General features: G+C 45.8%; 1 protein-coding gene across 4 annotated transcripts in view; it reads right to left on the bottom strand.

The window, feature by feature from the left end:
• Positions 1–18705, bottom strand: part of CLSTN1 (calsyntenin 1) — a 42196-nt gene extending 23491 nt beyond the window's left edge. Inside the window, exons 1-4 of one of the 4 annotated variants that reach the window (XM_026715694.2) lie at positions 18446–18639; positions 8993–9115; positions 4591–4659; positions 1657–1852 (exon numbers count right to left, since the gene is read on the bottom strand). In XM_026715694.2, coding sequence (XP_026571479.1) covers positions 1657–1852; positions 4591–4659; positions 8993–9115; positions 18446–18512 — 455 coding nt within the window. In that variant the 5' untranslated portion in view covers positions 18513–18639. Of the gene's footprint in view, positions 1–1656; positions 1853–4590; positions 4660–8992; positions 9116–18445 lie in introns of all 4 variants that reach the window. The other 3 variants (XM_087914913.1, XM_026715697.2, XM_026715695.2) reach the window with 3 other exon arrangements.
• Between the last annotated feature and the right edge of the window lie 3375 nt (positions 18706–22080).

The raw sequence follows: 22080 nt of genomic DNA on the forward strand, positions 1-22080 counted from the left end.
GAAAGCATCAAGGGAAGCCCACCTCTCGGAAATTAAAACCTCATTTGGAGGGGGAGTCAAAATTAGGGTATATCAGAGAGTCAGGATAATATACCAGGTATATCAGGGTATATGGAGCCAGGATATACCCTTGTCAGGGTATATCCTGACTCCAGCTGCAGATATTCCTTGCTTTCTGCCCTTTCAGCAAACCGAAAACAACAACCCATCACATCTTTCGCATTTCTTGAACCTTTCTGAGAAAAGATGCTTGGATCAGCTTCCCTGACCTATGGAAACGATCTGAGATGTGTTAAGATTGCTGTGGGTCAGCAAAAGCCAGAAGGAGGCATGTCATCGGAAGAACTGTACCATAAAGCATAACGCAGACAAGGGTTTTTTTTTCCACACTCCAGGACGAAGGGAGAGAAGAGAGAGACAGAGACAGAGACAGAGAGGGAGGAAGGGAGGGGGAGAGAGAGCTAAACACAGACATTATAGCTTTATGCCCCGAGAAAGAGAGGTGGAAACACTCTAAAGGTTAACGTGCAAATTCTTAAAACAAGATTGCTTCTGTCCCATAAATCCTGCAAGAGAAATAACCTGCATATCTCCCAATGCCATTGACCTCCATCAGCCACTTGGGAGGGTGGAGGTTCAAGTGTTCCTTCCCTTTTACAAACCCTGATCTCAAAAACTGCCGATTTCATTCCTCTGCCCCCATTTCTCCCCCCTACTCAAAAGTGGACATTCTGAGCACAGAGCAAACCCGGGAGAAGGAAAACCTGATCCAGGCTGTTCTTTACAAGAGCAAATATTCCCCCACTCCCTTAACTACGTTGGTGGGGGGAAAGCCCCTTTCTGATTTGGAACCCATGTGCCAAGACGCAACCGTGGCATGCTCTCTTCCGTCCTCTAGTTCAAGGGCCTTCAAACTTGGCAAGTTTTAAGACGTGTGGACTTCAACTCCCAGAATTCCTGAGCTAACATGGACTGGAGGAGGAATTCTGGGAGCTGGAAGTCCGCAAGTTTGAAAGCTGCAAAGTTTGAAGACCCTGGTCTAGTTTAATGAAAAGGAGGGACCAGGGGTGACAGGATAGCAGCCACCTAACATTTGAGGGGCTGCCACAGAGAAGAGGCTGAGGGCAGGACAAGAAGCAGTAGAGGGAAACTAACCAAGGAGAGAAGCAACCTAGAACTAAGGAGAAATTAATCAGTGGAACAGTTTGCCTCCAGAAATTGTAAATGCTCCAACACTGGAAGTTTTTAAGAGGAGATTGGATGACCATTTGTCTGAAATGATATGGGGTTTCCTTCCTGAGAAGGAGGTTGGACTAGAAGACCTCCCTGGTCCCTTTCAACTCTGTTTTTCTCTTCTCTTCTCTTCTCTTCTCTTCTCTTCTCTTCTCTTCTCTTCTCTTCTCTTCTCCTCTCTCTCCTCTCCTCTCCTCCTCCTCCCTTCCCTTCCTTCCTTCCCTTCCTTCTAATTCTAATTCTCTTCTAATTCTAATTCTAATCCACTCCCATTTCCATTTCTATTCCTAGGGCTTTTGGGCAGGGACCCATACAGCCACGTCTCGCGTGAATAAAAAAAAAGCAGAAACCAGATTCCACTGGGGAAAAAGCCCAGGGTATTTCTAATGAGGGCTCCCTTTCTCCCACCCGCCCGTCACTTACTTGTGGGACTTCTTCATATTGGCTCTATCCGGTCCTGTTCCACAGTCGTAGGCCTGGATGGTGAAGGTATATTCCTTCTGCAGTTCGCAGTCCAGTTTTTCTTTGGATCGGATCGTCCCTTCCCCGGTGGATTTATCCACCACCACCGCTTCAAAGGGGACATTTTGGCCGTGGATTTTAAACCCACAAATTTCACCTAAGAGGGGGCAAAGGCAGCTCGGATTAGTATGTTCGGGAAAAGCCAGGAGAAAAAGGAGGGGATCTCAGACAGGGACGGCGTGCATGAGGAGGCACACACACACACATGTGGATTTGGCAACAGGTACCACTCAATCGTTTCATAGCAGCCAGAGTTTTGTGGGGGGTTGGGGGTTGGTGAGGGGTTTTGCCGACAAAGCGCAAGGAACTTGTGTTGGGCGTTCTGGGAACTTTTAGTTTGGATTTTTTTTTTAAAAAAAAGAAAGGAACAAACAGGCAGACATCTGGCTTTCCAAGCAATTCATTGCTTCTGCATTCGTTCATGCAGGGAGGACGTCGAACAAAAGAGAAGAGGAGAGGCATTTCACAGGAATACTTGAGAAACTCGGGAGAGCAGAAACGTCAGAACGACAGCAGGGAACATCCATGGTCCAGCCGCTGGGAATCGAAGGCTGGCTGGGCCTTCCTCGTGTTTTTTTGACCGGAGCAGTTAAAAAACACTCCGTTATCCAGTCAAGGAAGGGAAAGGGGAGGGAGGGGGGGGCTTGAAGGTGTTGGGCTGGGGGAAGAGTTTCAATGGGTGCAGAAGATTCAGCGCTGTCGTTTACAAAAATTCTTGTCAAGGGATGAGAGAGGAGGGGAAGTCTTCCTGTGCAATGGTTTTTCGAAAGAAAGAAAAAGAAAGAAAGAAAGAAAGAAAGAAAGAAAGAAAGAAAGAAAGAAAGAAGAGAGAGAGAGAGAGAGAGGAAGGAAGGAAGGAAGGAAGGAAGGAAGGAAGGAAGGAAGGAAGGAAGGAAGGAAGGAAAGAAAGAAAGAAAGAAAGAAAGAAAGAAAGAAAGAAAGAAAGAAAGAAAGAAAGAAAGAAAGAAAGAAAGAAAGAAGGAAGAGCAGAAGTAGTCAGGGAACCCAAATGAACAACCAGAGGAGAAAGGTAGAAATACCAATTTTTCAGGCATCCATTTCAATTGCTCTATGTAGTAACATTGTCCCTTCTAAATGTACTTTTTTCCTTTATGGTTTCTGCCTGGATCTTAGCTGGCTGGCAGGCTGGGAAACCCACCAGGACAGAGACTCGGGAAAGGAATAGCGCACACAGCCAGGGCATCCACACACGTTCTGCAAAAACCAGCACGTCGTGTGAACCCAACCGCTCTGGGGAACTACAGCTTGCAGACCCGTGCGTTGGGCAAGCCCAACCAACTCCAGTTTATGTCTCCTTGCTAGGGTTCTCCTATCTACAGGAAATCCTCCACTTACAGGGTGGTTCATTTAGCGACCGTTCAAAGTTACAACGACAAAGTGACTCAGGTCTGTTTTGCGCAGCATCTCCGCGATCAAAATTCAGATGCTCAGCATCTGGTTCACATTTATGACCATGGCTGTGGCCCACGGGCATGGGATCCTTTTGTTTTGCAACTTTCTGTCTACGGGGAAGCCAGATTCACTTAACAACTGTGTGAATAGCAATAGCACTTAAGACTTACATTACAGTGCTTTACAGCCCTCCCTAAGCGGTTTACCGAGTCAGCCTCTTGGCCCCAAACAATCTGGGTCCTTGTTTTACCGACCTCGGAAGGACGGAAGGCTGAGTCAACCTTGAGCCTGGTGGGATTCGAACTGCCAAATTGCAGGCAGCCGGCAGAAGTAGCCCTGCAGTACTGCACTCTCACCACTGCACCAATTTAACAACTGCGGTGATTCACTTAACATTGGTGGCAAAAAAGGCGGTAAAATGGGAGCAACTGTTTCAGTAGAAACTTTCGGCTCCGTCGTGGTCATTAAGTTGAGGACTATCTGTATTCCCCGGGTCCCAGGAGAAGCAAGATGCAGGAACTAAGTCATCCCGAATCAATCAAACTCCCATCTCCGTGCCTCAAGGTCAATGTGACTCTCAGTGGGCAGGTTCTCTGCAAAGCCACCATCCCACGCTGGGCTGAAGCGATCAATTGATCCGCTGACCAACTCGGAGGCAAGACTGTGCTCCGAAAAGGATCCTGAGGATGGAATTCACGAAGCTGGAGGTAGAATGACAAAAATTCAGAATTTTAAAAGGCCACATGGCTGGAGTTCTCCCTTTCCTAACTGCAATCATCCACTGCTAGTTGAGTGCAGGTTTTTTTTACAAGCATGCTACCTCAACTCAAGTGGAAATCATGTATGTATGTATGTATGTTTTCTTAAGTTTTATATATCATATATATCATAAATATATGATATTCAGCTTTGTTCAGGTATTTTCCCACGTCATTATAGTTGTGCTTTTAAAAAACTATAACTTTAAAAGCACAACTATAATGATGTGGGAAAATACTCTAACAAAGCTGAATACCATACATGTAAGTACCCACGAAACCTTAAATCTCTCTCTCTCTCTCTCTCTCTCTCTCTCTCTATCTAACTATCTATCTATAATTTTCCTTGGAAAAACAAGGGTGTGTTTTCAAACCACACCTCCTGGACTCTCCAAATGGATATCTGATGGACTGATATTTCTAGCCAGGGGTTATAAACACGACATTTTTCTATTGGTATTTTTATATATATATATCAAGAGGGGACTGGGGGGTGAGCCAAGGAAAAAGGGCAGGAGAGGGAGAAGCGGGGATGGGGGAAAGTGGGTGATAACACAGGACCAAAAAGCATGACAGGGTCTCCTGTTGCCGGTTTCTCCCGTTTCATAACAAAAGTTAGTGGGTTAATATGGATAAACGGGACTCCAAGAGCCCTTTTCATCACCTTCCTTAGTGAGGGTCACCTCAAAACTCTCTAATGGGAGAAAAGATAAACCCAAGTCTTCAGGAAAGACTGAAAAGAGGAGGAAACGAGGAAAAGGTCAAAAAAACACACAGACATTAGATTGAACCATCCCTCTCCCTCCACGTTTAAGTGCAACGCTTCAACCCCAAATGCATCAGAATCCAATCCCCACATTCAGTTCCCATTTTTGGCCCCCAAGCTCAGATTCCAGGGTCTACTTAGGCCTACTTTGGGAAAAGGTCACCTTCAGAGGTGGGTCTTCAGCCGGTTCTGAGCCGTTCTGGAGAACCGGTAGCGGAAAATTTGAGTCGTTTGGAGAACGGGCCCATCCCACCCCTGACTGGCCCCGCCAACCCCCTATCTCTTCTCCGCCTCCCGTTGAGTCCCAGCTGATCGGCTGGCTCTCCTTGGGTTGCCCTGCCCGGGAGAACGGAGCTGGGAAGCAGGTCAGGGAGGTAGGGAGGGAAGCACACAGAACCAGGATGAAACATCTTTGAATCCCACCAGCTTGGAAGCCATTTTTCTTGGAGGCTTCTGGGCTGCCACATTCCGTGCCTAGGAAATTGGGGAAGGAGGGAATTCATAGTGGGGTAGAAGAGTAGCCACAACAACATTCCTTTCTCAGAAAAGTCAAGGGCAAGTCGCCCTGCACCTGGAGGGGAGCGACTGGGGGCAGTCTCCCGTTGGAACGGAAGTATGGATGGGAGCATGTGATGGACGATTGGGGGCAGGGGTTGGCTTTGGGGCTTTTTTTGGGTTAGGGAACTCCCGGATTCGGGTTTCCCCCCAGATGTGCCAATATGACATCTCTAATAAAAGTGGACCTTTGGGAAGAAGATAATCTCGGGAGTCTCTTTCTTTGGAGGTTGTTACTGGGAGCGCTGACATTTAACCCGAATATCCTGACACTTGGACTAGTGTCCGCCAACAGTTTAAAGGCTGCAAGGGAGTTCAAATCGTGCTTTCAAACCACGCAAAAAGACACATCGAGGGGGGCGTCTCAGATGCCACTAAGCCCAACCATCCGCTTGTCCATATTCTTCCCGCATTCTGCAGAGCATCCGCTAGGAGCCTCACCTGCCACCTCAGTCCACATATTATCTCAAGTTCAGATACACAATGCAATACACAATGCTACATCAGTGGCATTAAAAGGGGGAGCTTGCGATCTTCTGCCCTTGAGCTGACACAAACAGTTAAGGATGGAATATTTTTTTCCCCCTAATATATATTCCAGGGGAATCTCAAAAAAAAAACCCCAAACAAACTCCAAACATCTAAAATTAAGGGGGACGTTTCAAAAGCAATTTACAATCCATCAGAGGCCTGCTGTTTATGCCTTATCTAAATCTTCTTGCGCCCTGAGAGGAAAACAGCTCTTTGAATCTGGCCCTTGGTTCAGCTTTGGGCAGCTTGAAAACAGGTCTGCAAATCAGGGCGTTTTTCTCAGTTAGAATATCCTAATCAGCATCCTGTAAATTTTCTTCCAGGGAACTCAAGGTGCCACGAAGAGGAGTCTTAGTCATTATCCTATCCTGGCAATCCTCAAGCATGAATCTGTTTAGGTTCCGAAGGTTCTCTCAAGATGTACCTTCAAACAAGGCCCCCCACAGCAGCGCTGGGTATCTTTTGAAAATTAGCAGCCTTTAAAAACTCTGATTTGATTAAAAGCTTCCCTTTCTTAATTCCTTCCAGACATTTCGGATTAGCGTAGGTTGCCAAAGCAGCTTCATCCTTAAATTTGGTTTTTGAGCTCAGCCTTAGATGTGAAGGCGGAGATACTATCTGTTGGAAAACGTGAGTAATGCCTGGTTCTGAGGCCCTGGAAAACACCAGTTTCCCAAAGCCAGGCTCTGCTTGGATGGGAAATCCACAATAAACAGGAAACTAAACTTGCAAACAACTGCTATAAAGGACACAAGATATCTAAAAGGGGTATTTTTCCTGCTAAGTCACCTTTTGTTTCCCAAGCAAAGTCTAAAATCAAGAGGGAATATTAGACCTAACATGTTCTGAATGTATTGTATTTTTATAGCCTTGCAAACTGCAGAGATAGTATCAATCTGAAGGGTTTTTTTTCCACCCTATATTCAAGCCATTTTCATCTCTTTGAAACTGTGAATAATATCTGAAGGGGGAGAGGGAAAGGGAGGGAGAAATCCTAAAAGAATTTGAAATGGTTTTTATTACAAAGGTGTCAATTCAAGGCCAGGGAAGACTATAACCCCTAATGAAAAAAAAGGCCACTGTCTTTACATACCCCTTGAGCCATTTTTTTTTTTACTCTGGGCACCTGGGCAAGTCCCTGCAGTTTTCTTAGTAAGCATTTTTAAAAGTGGTTCGCCAGTGTCTCCTTTTCTAGAGGCTGAGAATGAGTGGCAGGCCAACGACCACTCAGTTACTTTCATGCCTAAGGGTGGGACTAAAACTCACAGTCTCCTAGCGATTGGCCCAAAGTCACCCAGCTCTCCAAGTGCTTCAAGGACCCTCTAAAAGGATGCAAATGACCAGTCAGTTGTCTGCAAGGAATATAAATCCTTCCATTCACCATCATTAGTCAGAGCTGAAGAAGCTTCTTGGAAGAGAAGCTTTAAAGAAAAAAAACAAGGAAGTCCAATTGCCTCCTGAAAAAGCACCCTGGTGACAGCCGTGACCTGGATGACAGAGAATCTCTACAGGCATTTAGCTATACAATTTGGGATGAACCCCCTTTGAATGGTGTGGGAGTACGGATGGATTTCCAGAAGGAAAAAAAATGCAGACTACAAGAACCAGGAGCGCCACTCATGTGACCCGGAGGACCCAGACAAACCTCCAAGTGGCCTCAAGGACCCTCTAAAAGGAGGCAAATGACCAGCTGTCTGCAAGGACTATAAATCTTTCCATTCCCCAGCATCCAGTCAGAGCTGAAGAAGCTTCTTGGATGAGAAGCAAAACATCTTCAAAGAAAAAAAAAAACAAGAAAGGCCCAAGATCCAATGCTGCTTTGTTCTTGAGAACTTTCAATTTCTAACTAACTGGTCCAATATCTTGAGGAGAAGAAGCCAGGTTAGCAAAGCACGCTATGTAAAAAAACAAAACAAAACGATGAGTAGGTACAGGATAGAAAACTTGATCTGAGGATGGCAGCCAAGTCAGGAATTGGCTTGGCCAATCAAAACGGAAATCCGATGAGGGGTAAGGTGTCAAACCAGTGGTTCTCTGGCTTTCTGGTGCATTAGATTAGAAAACCAGGCTGAAGGGGGCCAAAGATCTGCCTTAACAAATGCAAAGGCCAATGCCGTCAAATCTCCAATTTAAAGCTTGAGCTAAGGGTTATGAATGCCACATGGCCTCCTGCGCATAATCTCCTTATGTCAAATGAAGCCGAGAGGCTTTATCGCCCCTTTATTGACTCAAGTTCATTTTTGCAGCAGATTGCTGGCAGTCGGGATGGGTTGCAAGCCAGCCTTCCTTGATTACGCGGCCCAGTGAATACATATCCCCATTTTGCCTTTCACGCTATTCCAAACCACACAGGCCAAATAGTCACGTAGGAGCTGCAGTCCAAGTTAACTAACCTGCCAATTATTTGTCAGACGGAGTTCTGGTTTCATTCCACCACCACCCGCCACTTCTGAGAGCCAATTTCTCCAGAATTCTCCCCAACCTCAGTTTTATCATTCTGAGTTTTTTTCCACGGGGATAGCGCAGTCTGTTTTACGGGAAAACTTCTGCGTACGCTTCTCTTGGGATGCGGTGGCTTCAGGGGCTAAGACGCTGAGTTTGTCGATCAGAAAGATCGGCCGTTCGAATCCCTAGCACTGCGGAACGGAGTGAGCTCCCATTCATTGTCCCGGCTTCTGCCAACCTAGCAGTTTGAAAGCACGGGGAAAAAAAAAATGCAAGTAGAAAAATAGGGATCCCTTTGGTAGGAAGGGAACGGCGTTGCGTGCGCCTTCGGCGTCTAGTCCTGCTGGCCACATGACCACAGAGACGTCTTCGGACAGCGCTGGCTCTTTGGCCTTGTAACGGAGATGAGCAGCGCCCCCTAGAGCTGGAAACGACTAGCACGTAGGTGCAAGGGGAACCTTTTCCCTTTACACTTCTCTACCTCAAAGGAGCCTTGGTCACGAAGGAAAGCCTCCCTTACCAAACACTGTTAGCCCCATTTTAAGAAAGGCAATGGTGGTCCTTATTTCCTGGAGAGGCAGAAGTGAAGATGGTAGGAGGCATGAGGGGCTTCTGGTGACCCCCTCCTCCCCCTTCTTTCCCAATTTGGAACGTGATCTATCGGAACGATACTGTCGGCAGCATCGACATCGGTCAACCGAGCTCCTGGTGGCCACCCAAGGAGACCAGCACTCTTGCAGGAAGCATGGCAGGAACGCCCCCCACTTACCTGCAAACCGAAGCGGCGAATCTTTGTCCAATGCTATTAAGGGAGGGTCCAGGAGCACTGTGTTGTCATTTTCAGTAACAATGCCATGGTAGGTGGTTTCAATCCACGGTTTGTGCTTGTTAACTGCAAAATCAACGAACGGAACACCATTAATGACAAGAGAGTGAGGGGAACGGCCCAGCCCGGATACTTTCGGAAATGGCTGCATCTCCAGTGGTGGGATGCTGCCGGTTCGGACCGGTTCTAGCAAACCGGTAGTTCCGACCATCAGATGGCCCCGCCCTATCGTGTCCTTTATTTCCTCCTTTCCGACTCAGTTGATTCGCACGGCGCAGCTGATTTCTGCGCCTCAGCTGTTCTACTTAACCGGGGCTGCCCTAGAAGGTAAGCGTTGGAGTGTCAAATTGCTGTATTCTGAATGCTGCTCACAGAACTGGTTGTTAAACTGGTTGCAGCCCGCCACGGCGCATCTCATCTATCCAAACCTCATGAGCTGACAGCTTGACATTAGCATTGGGGGGTATAGGAATGTAAGGAGGAAGAAGGGGGAGAATGGAAGCGCAGCTGAGCCTTGTGAGAAGCTACAGCCAGCCAAGGTTAAGTCAGGAGATGCAGAACTGGGGACCAACCACCTGTTTCCTAAACAATATACAAGCACCTTTTTGGATAACCACGGGATGGCGGGGTGGTGGTGGTGGAGAGGGAACTTTCCTCTGTATTGTTTGCATGGGAAAGCCTCAGATTTGGCTTATCGTTTTTTTTATTTAATTAATTTTTATTTATTTATTTATTTATTGAATTTATATTGCCACCTATTCCCCCATGGCGACTCAAGGTGGCTTACAGAATACAAAAACCACATTTAAAACAACAAAAACAAAAAAGATGCTACTTCTATAGCCAGGTTAAGCTTCAGTAAACTACAGGTGGCCCTCGACTTACGACCACAATGGCGTTCCACATTTCTGTTGTTAAGCGAGACGTTTGCTAAGTGAGTTTTGCCTTAGCAACGGTTGTACAGTGAATCCCTGCGAACGGATAGGTTAGCCAATCCGGTTGTGAAGTAAACCTCGCTTCCCCACGGACTCGGCTTCTCAGGGAAGGGGATGGCATGACTTTTGGATGCAGCAACAACGGTCGTAAGTACGAACCGCTTGCCCAGCATCTGAATCTGAGTCACGTGATCGTGGTGATGCTTCCCCCCTGAAAAGGTTGTAAATCACTTTCTTCAAAGCGCCACTGTAACTTTGCACGGTCACTAAACGAATAGTTGTTAAGTCGAAGGCTATCTGTACGTTCTTGGCCAAAAAAAATCCAATCAAATGGCTGTGAGTCTTTCTTTGCTAGATGGCGGAGTGGGATGGTTGACATTTCCATTTAATTAATCCTGTGTCTGTGATTCAAAATATTACCCTGGAAAGCAAAATCCAGATTAGGAGCCCCCCCCTCATTATCCCCCACACATTCATTGACTCTCATCTGGATGACTGTCCTCTCTGTGCCCTTGGAGACTCTGCATCAGTCTGTCATCTGCACCTCTGTAACTATCTGGTTTGGTTCTGCAACCCAACAGGACAGATCCAGACTCCGGAGAGGAATTAGGAATGCAGAAAATAGCAATGGCTACCAACCTGCCTTCCATGGAGGACCTGTATCCTTCAAAAAGAGGGCTGTGAAAATATTTACAGATTCCTCACATCCCGGACATAAACTGTTTCAACTCCTTCCCTCAAAATGACAATATAGAGCCCTGCACACCGGAACAACTAGACACAAGGATGGTCTTTTCCTCCATGCCATCACTCTGCTGAACAAATAATTCCCTCAACACTGTCCAACTATTCACAAAGTTCTGACAGTGAGAACAATCAACCAATGGAACAGAAGTTGTGGGAGCGCCATCCCTTGAGACCTTCAAGAAGAGACTGGACTGCCATTTGTCAGAAATGATGTAGGGTCTAGATTTCCTACAAGGTCCCTTCCAACTCTGATTATCTGTTAATACTGAACTAGGATTCTCAGAAGCTGCCATAGACAAGATAGTAACATCCGCCATCACTAGCATCCCGCAAGATTTAAAAAAAAAAATTGAATTACTTTGGTTTGCACGCAGCACTGCATGCAGAAGGTTGCATTAAATAAGACCTGTTCCCTTCATGAAGGATAATAATATAATGTCCCAGCTGAAAGTCCGCAGATTCTGCTGCCAGAGTAAAAGGAAAGATTAAGGCTTTTTTTCACAAAAATGTCTTTTACCTTAGCAATAGGTTTTGTTATTTAAGATTTAATGCACTCTGTGGAAGGCTGGCAACCTTCAAACTGTTCTTGGAGCACTGAAAATAGCACAGGGCTTTATCTAAAAAAGGCTAATGCAGGAGAGAGAAAATCCGTATTGATTAGGTGAAAAGGAAAAAAAAAATAGCACTCAGAGCCCAAGAGCATTAGGGCTGCTTTATGGCAAAAGGATGATATTTGACCCCCACCCCCAGGGACTGGTTTATCCATACAGGTAGTCCTCAGTTTACAACAATCCATTCAGTGACCGTTCAAAGTTACAACGGCAATGAAAAAAGTGCCTTAGGGCCGTTTTTCAGAGTTACAACGTTCGGGGCCTCCCCATGGTCACGTGATCAAAATTGAGAGGCTTGGCAACCGGCTCGTATTTATGACGGTCGCCATGCCCCGGGCTTATGGGATTCCCCCGCTTTGGCGACCTTCTGACGAAAGCAAAGCCGGAGGGAAGACCGGGTGCGCTGACCCGCCGTGTGACTAATGCCATGGCTGCAGCGATTCCTTTAATAACGGGGTTAAGAAAAGACGTAAAAAGGGCAAAGCTCTGTTAACAAGCGTCTCACTTAACAGCAGACGTGTGTGGGCTCAACTGTGGTTGTACGTCAAAATGGATGTGCATCACAAAACATTGAAGGGTGGGTATCTTTCAGGTTCCTTTAGTCTAGTAGCCAATTTGAGCTGGTGTTCAAAATCTTAGCACCAGGCAGTAAGATAACCCATTAGCTAGGTTTCAGGGATTGTCAGAAAAGGATAAGAGGGTTAGGTTAGGTTTGGGGGGGAAAAACTGAAGCCACACAGACAGACAAGGCAATCCTAGTGAGAAAGTTCTTGCTGGTTCAGGTTTAGGATCCAGGAAACCTTTTGTAAGTTGCTCAGAATCTACTTCCTAGTTATTGCTGCTAACCCCTAACAACCCGGAATAAAGAAAAAGCGATTCAGCCTGGAATGAAGAACAGCTAAAATGCCGAATTTCACCTGCTACATTTAAGCGGCAAGCAAACAAACACCTACTATTAATTATGGTTTATTATTCGGTTCCGCATTCTCTTGACTGTTACTGTTGAAATTTGGTGGCGGGAGAAACCAACAACCCCCTTATTTAAAGTATTTTATTTCAGGTGTGTTTCTCAGGTATCGGAGAGGAAGGTATCAAGCAAAAAGATCTTTCCTAAAGCACAAAAGCTTTTAAGAAAAAGAAAAAAAAAAAGGCTCAACATGTTATACAGGTAGTCCTTGACTTACAATAGCTCATTTAGTGACCGTTCAAAGTTACAACAGTTCTGAAAAAAGCGACTTGATGACCGTCTCCCCTATTTTATGAGCTTTGCAAGCATCCCCACAGTCACGCGATCAAAACTTAGGTGCGGGGCTACTGACTCGTATTTATGATGGTTGCAGTGTCCCGGAGTCACGTGATCCCCTTTTGCGACCGTCCGACAAGGAAGCCAAAGGGGAAGCCGGATTCACTTAACGACCAGGTGACTAACTTAACTGCAATGAGTCAACTTAACAACTGTGGCAAGCAGGGTCGTAAAACGGGGGCCCCTTAGCAAATGTTTCGCTGAGCAACTTAAATTTGGGGCTCAACTGTGTTCGTAATTCGAGGACTCCCTGTCAATGAAGGTTTCTCCCCTGAAAGGGCCTTTTCAAAGCAGGTTCCCTCACACCCCAAACCAAAGTGTTCTCCAGCGGCGTTCCTGCCTGGGTTGAGAAGCACAGACGGCAAAAGATGCGAAAGCCAAGAGGGGAAGAGGCCTCCTTGCTACGAAACAAGCAATCACGAGACAGGAGCACCTATTTAAAAAGAAGCCACCAAAATTTTAGATCCCTCCTAGGCCAAATGTCCCAGCTGCGTTCTCAACTCTTCCTACAATTCGGAGAAGGGACTGAATCCCAAAGTAGGTGCTTTGGAAAGAAGGGTGAGTTGAATTCAAAACACCAGCAAACAAACAATCCATCAGAATAAAGCCGGAAGGGACCTTGGAGGTCTTCTAGTCCAACCCGCCCCCCCTGCTCAAGCAGGAGACCCTATACAATTTGAGACAAGGGGCTGTCCACTCTCTTCTTAAAAGCCTCCAGTGATGGAGCATCCACAACTTCTGGTGGCAAGCTGTTCCTCTGGTTAATTCATGGTTCTGTCAGGAAAATTCGCCTTAGTTCTACGTTACTTCTCCTTGATTACTTTCCATCCATTCCTTCTTATCTTGCCTTCTGGTGCTTTGGAAGATAAATTGATCCCCTATTCTTTGCGGCAGCCCCTCAAATACTGGGATGCTATCACGTCACCCCTAGTCCTTCTTTTCAAACAAGGAGACCCAACTTCGTTAAAGCTACGCGGTGATCCCCTCTAGTTAATCCCCAAGATTAAAACATATAATCTCCTCTCCCGGCTTCCAGTTTTAAGTCATCAATTCGCTACAGCACTGCTGTCCCGAAGGAAAAATATTTGTAAACAAAGAGCTGACTATCTCAGGGATCATCCTGTATAAAGCGCCTAAAAAGAAATAAAATAAAATAAATCCCACAAGGAATGTTTCTGAGGATCAGAGCTGCTCCCAAAATCAATGCATTGATCCCGAAGACTAATCCGTAGGAGGATGCGAATTATTCAAGTGCCACTAAATGGTGGATAGGCGGAAGATGGAGGATGTGATTAAATCACTGTTCATATCTTGCATCTATTTTTTTTTTCCCAAGACAGACTTGCGTCTAGAGACTGCAAATCATTATTGTACCTATGGGCCGAAAGCCAGTGTATATTCACAGATTTATTTGCAAAAACTGCTTAGCTTTATAAAAAAAATATATCTTATTAACCTGCCTTCTGCACTCTTGCTTACATTAGGCCATCATTCAAACTTGATAAAGTGCTGAGAGGCATCACCTAACATCCCCCTGGCATTCAGGATTCCTTCCATAGTTGCAGGCAGAAAAAGACAGCAGCTCGCTCTGGGTGGAAACAAAGAGATTTTCTGGCCCAGTTATTTCTTCTTAATAAATCAAAGTTATTCCTGTAGCACTAGAAAAAGCTGTTCCGGTATAAGCCTGCTCAGTCATTCAAAGTTTGCCTCAGCAATTTTTGTCCTCTACAATATCTCACACTAATGCACAAGTATTCTTCCAGAATTTAGCCTCTGCCTTTATTGCATCCATAACCTTTAAAAGGACAAGCTTCCCCCCCACCAAAAAGGAGCGGGGAGGAAGACTTCAAATATGTTTTGACAAGTGGAAACAACACAATTTTCTCGATTAAAATACAAACAGTTTTAAGATAGCAAGCCTTGCGGTGCCTGGAAGGCACAGGAATTGCCAGGGAAGATTAATTCAACATGAAAACTCTTATCTATCGCTTGCTTTTAAAAGTGCCAAAGGGTTTATTTTGGCTCTCATTCTCCAGTGCTAATCCTCTGGATCTCTGCAAGGAAACTGAAGAAAATGAAGCAGGAAACTGACACCTTCCCCAGGTATGGCGAAGGCTGGGTCCCCCAACTGTGAAGCAAAATTTCAGTCTGCTGTGCTTTTCTTGTGCCAGCTGGGGGGAAAAAATCAATCCAGAGTGAATTTATCCTTTTGAAACTAAGACACTAACACAGCATTTAAAAGACACTAATACAGCATTTAAGCCATCTCACGTGGCCCTTGTTTTCGGTTTCCACATCTAATAGAAATAATAACCCTGAGGTGTTTCTGCAATGCGTAACCTTCCCTGCCTCAAGGCCGAGAAATACCTCTCCACAAAGGGCTTTCCAGAAGACAAAAAAATTCCCCGGATTTGATGCCCTTGGTCGGCAATCAGAAAAACTACTCCACCAGCAAATGCACAAACCCTGCAGCTCGGTCTGTCTGTCTGTCTGTGTGTGTGTGGGGGAGGATGGACAGAGAAAGGTAGAGAGATGGAGAGAGAGATGGAGGGAGGGAGGGAGAGAGAGATGGAGAGAGAGAGAGAGAGAAAGAGAAAGAGAAAAAGGAAGAAAAAGAGAAAGAGAAAAAGTAAAGAGAAAAAAAGAGTAAGAGACACACAGGCGTTACCAAGAAGCAGATTCACCACACTTAGAGTTTACCTTTCCTTACCACTAATAACAACTTTGAACTTCCATATCTCAAACAGGATGACAACAAATAACTGGTGTGGAAGGAAGATGAGAGATGAAGAGTGCTTTATTTAAACAAAAAACAAAAAAACCCCAAAGTTTGCCTCAGTATGTCTGCTGCAGGTTCCTCCTTCCCCCACCAAAACATTGTACCTTGAAAATCATAAAATCAGAATAAGCGTTCTTGTAAGAGACAGAAAATGGTTGCTGTGGGTAAAATTATTGGGGGGAAGGGGGTGATAGTGTGTGTGTGTGTGTATTTGCAAAGGGGAATGAAAGATGCCTGAATCTCAGAAAATATCCTGCATTCCACAGAAGATACGTACCGTGTTACCTATTGCATGTTCTGTCTGTTATGAATCACACAGTGTGAAGTGGGGAGAGAGTGTGTGTATGTGTGTGCAAAGTACACAAAAGAGGGAAGGTCTGTCCTTGCATTGGGGTTATGAACCGGAAAAGATAGAAGTCATGAAGAAATTAAATATCCCTATGTGTGATTAGCAGGTAATGAGGAAGAAGGAAAAAAATATCTTGCAACAGAGTATTATGCACACAATTACCCCTGAATTCAATGGGGCTTAGTCCCAAGTAAGTACAACCCAAACACAAGGGAGGGGGGGGGAGGGAGGGAGAGAGAGGGGGGGCAAAAGTTGAACTCTGCATTTTTAAAAATCTCCGTTTGCTGGCTGTCCGTGTGAAATGCTTTCAGAGGTTATTAGATCACGCATTAATGTATCGCTGCGTTTATAGTGCACTACGGTTACAGTGGAAAGCATACTAAAATATTCTACAGCATGTACAATGTACATTGCTAACCATTAAAATATACGTCAGTTGCATCTTCTGTTGTTTTAGCGTGAAATCTTATAATCTCCGTAAGCTGCGCAGAACTAAGAGCAGCTTTTCTATCTTCCCGTGTGTGTGTGTGTGTGTGTGTGTGTGTGTGTGGCTGCATCGAAACATTTTGTGCATCTTTGGTGAGGATGCTTCTGTCAAATCAAATCCCAATGCTGTGCGTGTGTGTGTATACGTAATACACACGCAACACTGCATCTGTGAAGGCTAGGCATCTGCGCACCAACAAAATGCAACATGGTGACTCTTCCTTGGATGGCAATGTTGTGAAATCTATCACACAGCCTAACAGCTTCTCTTTTGAACTGCAACCGAATGCACAGCTAACACAACACTGCCCCTCCTCTGATGCCAAGCACATCCACATATAACACAATGCTGTGAAGGCTCTCCCTAAAGGCTTTCTCTAACAAATCCCTGTGACTTCTCTTTCAGATTGTGCATAGGTAACACAACGACTGACCTCCTCTCTTGTACAATACACACAGACTACTACACTGCACCTGCTCTCTCAGACTGTGGAGAGAGAACACATCCTTGTGATTTTTGTTTCCCACAGCAACCCGGTCTCTTTTTTCATCTCTAGGTTATATATCACCCACCTGAATTAATTTTGTCTCGAACTACAATCCCCTGAGTCTCACAACACTGTGTGTTGGATTTTGCATAGGCAACACAACACTTGGCCTCCTCTTCCGGAGTGTGCATACCAGTCAACATACCACTTGGCCTTCTCTCCCACGCTGTGCATATGTAACACAACACTGAGCTTTCTCTCTCCTATGGTGCAGATAAAATACAGGACCCCACTTCTCCTAGAAGTGCAGTCCTGCGTAGAGAACACAATCTGGAGATTTCTCTCTCTCTCAGCCTGCCCATCCATCCATCCATGTAAATATCACACATTTGGGTGAAATTTTTCAGATGGCAACTCTATGGATATAACTTGTAGTTATTCCTTCAGATTGCAATCCTATGCAGAGAGAATACTATTCATCTATCCTTCTATCATATCCATCCCACTTTTCTCTATCTCCTGCTATGTAAATACTACACACTTGAGTGCATCTCTTTCAGAGATGCACCTATGCAGACAGAACACTGCCTATCCACCTATGTATCTACCTACCTACCTATCCAGCCACTCCTTCCATCCACCCATTCCATCTATCCATCTATTCCTTCCTTCCATCCATCTGTTCTATCCAACCACCGATTCCATCCATCTATTCCATCCCATCCATTCCTTCTTCCACCCATCCCATCCATTCTATCCTTCCATCATCCATTCTTACCCATCCATTCTATCCATCCATCCACCCAATCCATCCATCCTTTCATCCATTCCTCCTATCCACCCATACCATCCATCCTTTTCTTCCTTCCACCCAATCCACCCATTCCTCCTATCCACCCATTCTATCCATCCACCCTTTCATCCATTTCTCCTATACACTCATTCCATCCACCCCTTCCTTCCTTCCACCCAATCCATTCACCCTTTCATCCATTCCTCCTATCCACCCATTCCACCCACCCATTCCACTCATCCATCCATTGCTTCCTTCCTTCCACCCAATCCATTCCTCCTATCCACCCACCCATCCTTTCATCCATTTCTCCTATACACTCATTCCACCCACCCCTTCCTTCCTTCCTTCCTTCTACCCAATCCATCCATCCATCCTTTCATTCATTCCTTCTATCCACCCACCCACCCTTTCCATCTAGGGCACTTTTCTCTCCCCCCACTCCCTCCTGCAAACTCCCCACCCCCACCCTTGGGTGCATCTCCTTCGGGGAAGGGGGAGGGGGTAGCAACCCAACGCCCCTGCACCCACCCCCACCTTTCTCTCACGGATTGCCCCCCTGTGCAGACTGAAACAGACACAACCTGACGACCTGCAGCCTGCAAAACCCACTCTGCCCCACCTCTGCACCTGTCCCCCCACCTCCCCATCCCCATCCCGCACCTGGGCCTTCTCTTTAAGCCCCCTCCCTCTCCAGGCGCTTATACACCACTATCCCCCCCCCTCAGCATTTGCCTTGCAGCCCCCTGCCCTCCCCCGCTCCCCCTCCCCTTGAGGCGCGCGAAGACACCCCCAAAGTCAGGCGAGGCCGCGTCTCGTGACAGCCCCCCAAAGCCTCGTCAGGCGTGCCCCCCACTCTTGCCCCCGCTCCCCACACACACACACACCCGCACCCTTCGCCTCACCTCGGGCAGCGCGGAGGCCGCCGCAGAGCAGCGCCGCCAGGAGGTAGGCCGGGGCCAGCAGCCACATCTCGGCGCCTCAAGGGCCCGACGGCGCCCCCGGACGCCGAGGAAGGGGGGAAAGAAGGGGGGAAAAAAAAGACCGGGCGAGCGAAACAGACGGACGGGCGGGCGACCCCCTTCGCTCCGGCGGCCGCCGCGTCCTCCCCCGCCGGCGACGAACTAAGATGGCGGCGCAGGCGCTCGCCTCTCCTCCCGCACCCGTTGCTAGGCGAGGGAGGGAGGGACCAACGGGGAGCGACGGGAGGGGGGGAGAAGGGGCGTACCATCTGCACCAGGGAAGCGGGGGAGAAGAAAGGAAAGGAGATGGATGGATGGAAGGAAGAGAGGAAGGGGAGGGGCGGGGCCGCTTCGCTGGAGAAAGGGATTTATTTATAAAATAATAATAAAAAAGCATTATTATTGAAACTAATTTCATGTAATACTAATTTTTCCCACCACTTATATACCGTGTGTGTGTGTGTGTGTGTGTGTGTGTGTGTGTGTGTGTGTGTCCTCGATATTCGACCACAATTGAGCGCAAAACTTCTGTTGCTCAGGGAGACATTTCAGTGAATCTTGCCCCGCTTTACGACCTTCCTTGCCACCGTTAAGTGAATCACTGCAGTGAAGGGAACCTGGGCTTCCCCATTGACTATACTTGTCTCATGGTCACAAAAGGGGATTCCATGACCTCCCCAGGACACTGCAACGATCATAAATATGGGTCAGTCGCTGGGCGATTTGGATCACATGACCCTGGGGAATCCTGCAAGCGTCACAAGTGTGGGAAACGGTCATAAATCACCCTTTTTCAGTGCCTTTGTAACCGCACTAAAAGAACGGCTGTAAGTCAAAGGCTACCTGTATAGGTAGCATGAAAATGTGATTGTGCATTAAACAGAGAATAATATCTTAGCACTGAACATTGCATAGATAAAAAGATAAATGCAGCTTACAACCAGGGAAGACAGACAGAACGCAATTCTCTTGCGGCCAAACGGCACACCACGTTCATCCAAATCAAGCGAATAAATATTAAATACGAGCTAGTTAACCGTGCTTCGCTATGAAACTATGTGGTCGGGCTTATTTTGGGGGGAGGAAAATAAGGGGGAGGGGATTCTGCCTCTGCCTACCAGCATCCATCGGTATTCATCTGGCTGGCGTCCTGTCAGTGTGAGAGAGTTGAGGGCTGTTTGGAAACTGAAGCAGTATTTGCTGTGTGAGGAAGGAGACAGCAAGGAGCCTGGGCGTGGCTTAGCTCAACTGTTCTGTCCTAAAGCTGCTTGGGGCTGTGAAACTGAAACTCCTGTCCTCTGATTGCGTTTTACATTTGGAAGAGATTTCTTTTCAGGTGGGGCGGTGAAGTAGAACTCCTTAGCATCGGAGCATGTTAATAATAATATACAAAATAATGCTCTGATGGTCATTTCAAAAAATCCTTTCTTACTGAGCACCTAGAAGCCAAGAGGAACATATCTGCTGAATTTCAAGTTTGTAGGCTTTACAGTTCTGGAGATTTTGTGATGATGCGTGACTGGTATTTCACTTTTATATATATAAACACAAAACCTGGATGTTGGTTGGCCTTGCTTCTAAACCCTATGTTGGAAAAAAAATGGAAAGCAATCTTCTGCTTCTTTTTTCTTTGTTTTTTTTTTTACCCATCGAGGTCAAATGTTGGAATAAATGACAAATAACAAGTAGGTGGAATTTGCAACTGGGGCAAATTCTCCAGGATTTGGTCAAAGTGGAGGCGAGACACCCAGAACAATACACAAAGATAAGCAGGAAAAAAAAAAGAATGTTACATGTTCAATTTTGAAGTCTCAGGAAATAACAGGCAGTGCTCCAAAACTTGCTTGGATTCTTGACATTTTTATAGCGGCCAACTCTTTGTGGTCCTTCCTTTAGTTCCGGCATAAGAGAGGGCCGATCAGAATGTCTGTGGATAAACCAGGCGGCCATTAAGTGAGTCGTATCTGATTTTACGACTGCGGTTGGTAAGCAAATCACCACAGTGAATTGTGTTTTGGGGCTTCGGACAAAAACCCAAGTGTTTTCCCAAGCATAAAAAATTTGCAGTATCCAAACTGGGTTGGCCAGGTTGGTGGAATTATTGAGTCTGTCATCTGCACCTCTGGTTTGGTTCTGCAGTCCAGCAAGACAGGCACAGACTTCAACAGATCATTAGAACTGCAGAAAATACCATGGCTACCAACCTGCCTTCCATCGAGGACCTGTATACTGAATGAGTCAAAAATAGGGCTGTGAAAATATTTAGAGACCCCTCACATCCTGGACATAAACTGTTTCAACTTCTACCCTCAAAACAATACTACAGGGCACTGCACACCAGAACAACTAGACACAAGGGCAGTTTTTTCCCGAATGCCATCACTCCGCTAAACAAATTAATTCTCTCAACACTGTCAAATTATTTACTAAGACTGTATTACTATTATTATTCTCATCCTTCCTAATACCTATCTCTTCCCCCTTATGAATATAACCATATTGCTTGTTATCTTTAAAAATTTATATAGTTTTGTTTCCTAGTATGATTTGATTGCTTATTTAGTAACCTATGACTATCACTAGGTGTTGTATCTTAAGATTCTTGATGAATGTACTTCATTTTTCTTTATGTATGCTGAGAGCATAGGCACCAAAGACAAATTTCTTGTGCGTCCAAAAACACTTGGCCAATAAAGAATTCTATTCTATTCTATTCTATTCTATTCTATTCTATTCTAATTCTATTCTATTCTGAGAGGGATACCACACAGAGATGTCACATCGAAGTAGCAAATAGCTCTATGAATTCCTTGGAGAAAAGACAAGATGAATGTCAAACTAAGGAACAGATGAATGGCTAAGCTACAGCTACGAGAAATCTCAGTTAGAAAAATCAGATACCAAAGGAGAAAGAAAAGAGAAGAGGACTAAAATAAATCTTGGGCCCCAGTGATTCAGGTTTCCTCATTGTAAAATGCTTTGATTGTTTCCCGTGTTTTCTGATTCTCCCGCAGAGAATAATAAAAATTTGAAAGCCTTTATATCACAGTACGCAGTTCAAGTCTTGGTGAATATCTTCTGAATAGCTGCCTTGTCCTCCACCTCTGTCTATTTTGTTGTCTGTAGGTTTCTCTGAGCATGAAATAACATTAACCCACAAAACCGTTTAGCTTTTTTTTTTCCCCTTTAGAATCTGAAGCTGGTTGCTGTCAAGGCAAGAAAAAAAAAAGGCGCTGGATTGTATAAATAGGTAATCGTATTAATAATGGAAGAGTCTGCAGCCTTGCCAATAGCAAATTTTCCATAAGGGGTCTTTGAGGAAGCCCAACCCTGGAAGAAGGGGGCTTTTAGGCTAGACTTCAACCCAAGCACTGCCTGGTTGCTTGGCTGGAATTGGGCAAAGCAAGGGAGCCACCACAATTGGTGGTTTGGCAGAATTTTTGATGGCTTCCTACCGTCCCACCTCACCGGAAGGCAGACCTAGAATCCATCGGCTGCCTTTTGCAAAAAATCAGAAAAGACACGGAGAGAATACGCTTGGAAGCCTCTGGGGTGTTAACTGTTTCCAGCTTGAGTTT

Source organism: Pseudonaja textilis, chromosome 18 (genome assembly GCF_049901715.1).
Source record: "Pseudonaja textilis isolate UNSWEBS1 chromosome 18, rPseTex1.2, whole genome shotgun sequence".
NCBI lineage: Eukaryota > Metazoa > Chordata > Lepidosauria > Squamata > Elapidae > Pseudonaja > Pseudonaja textilis.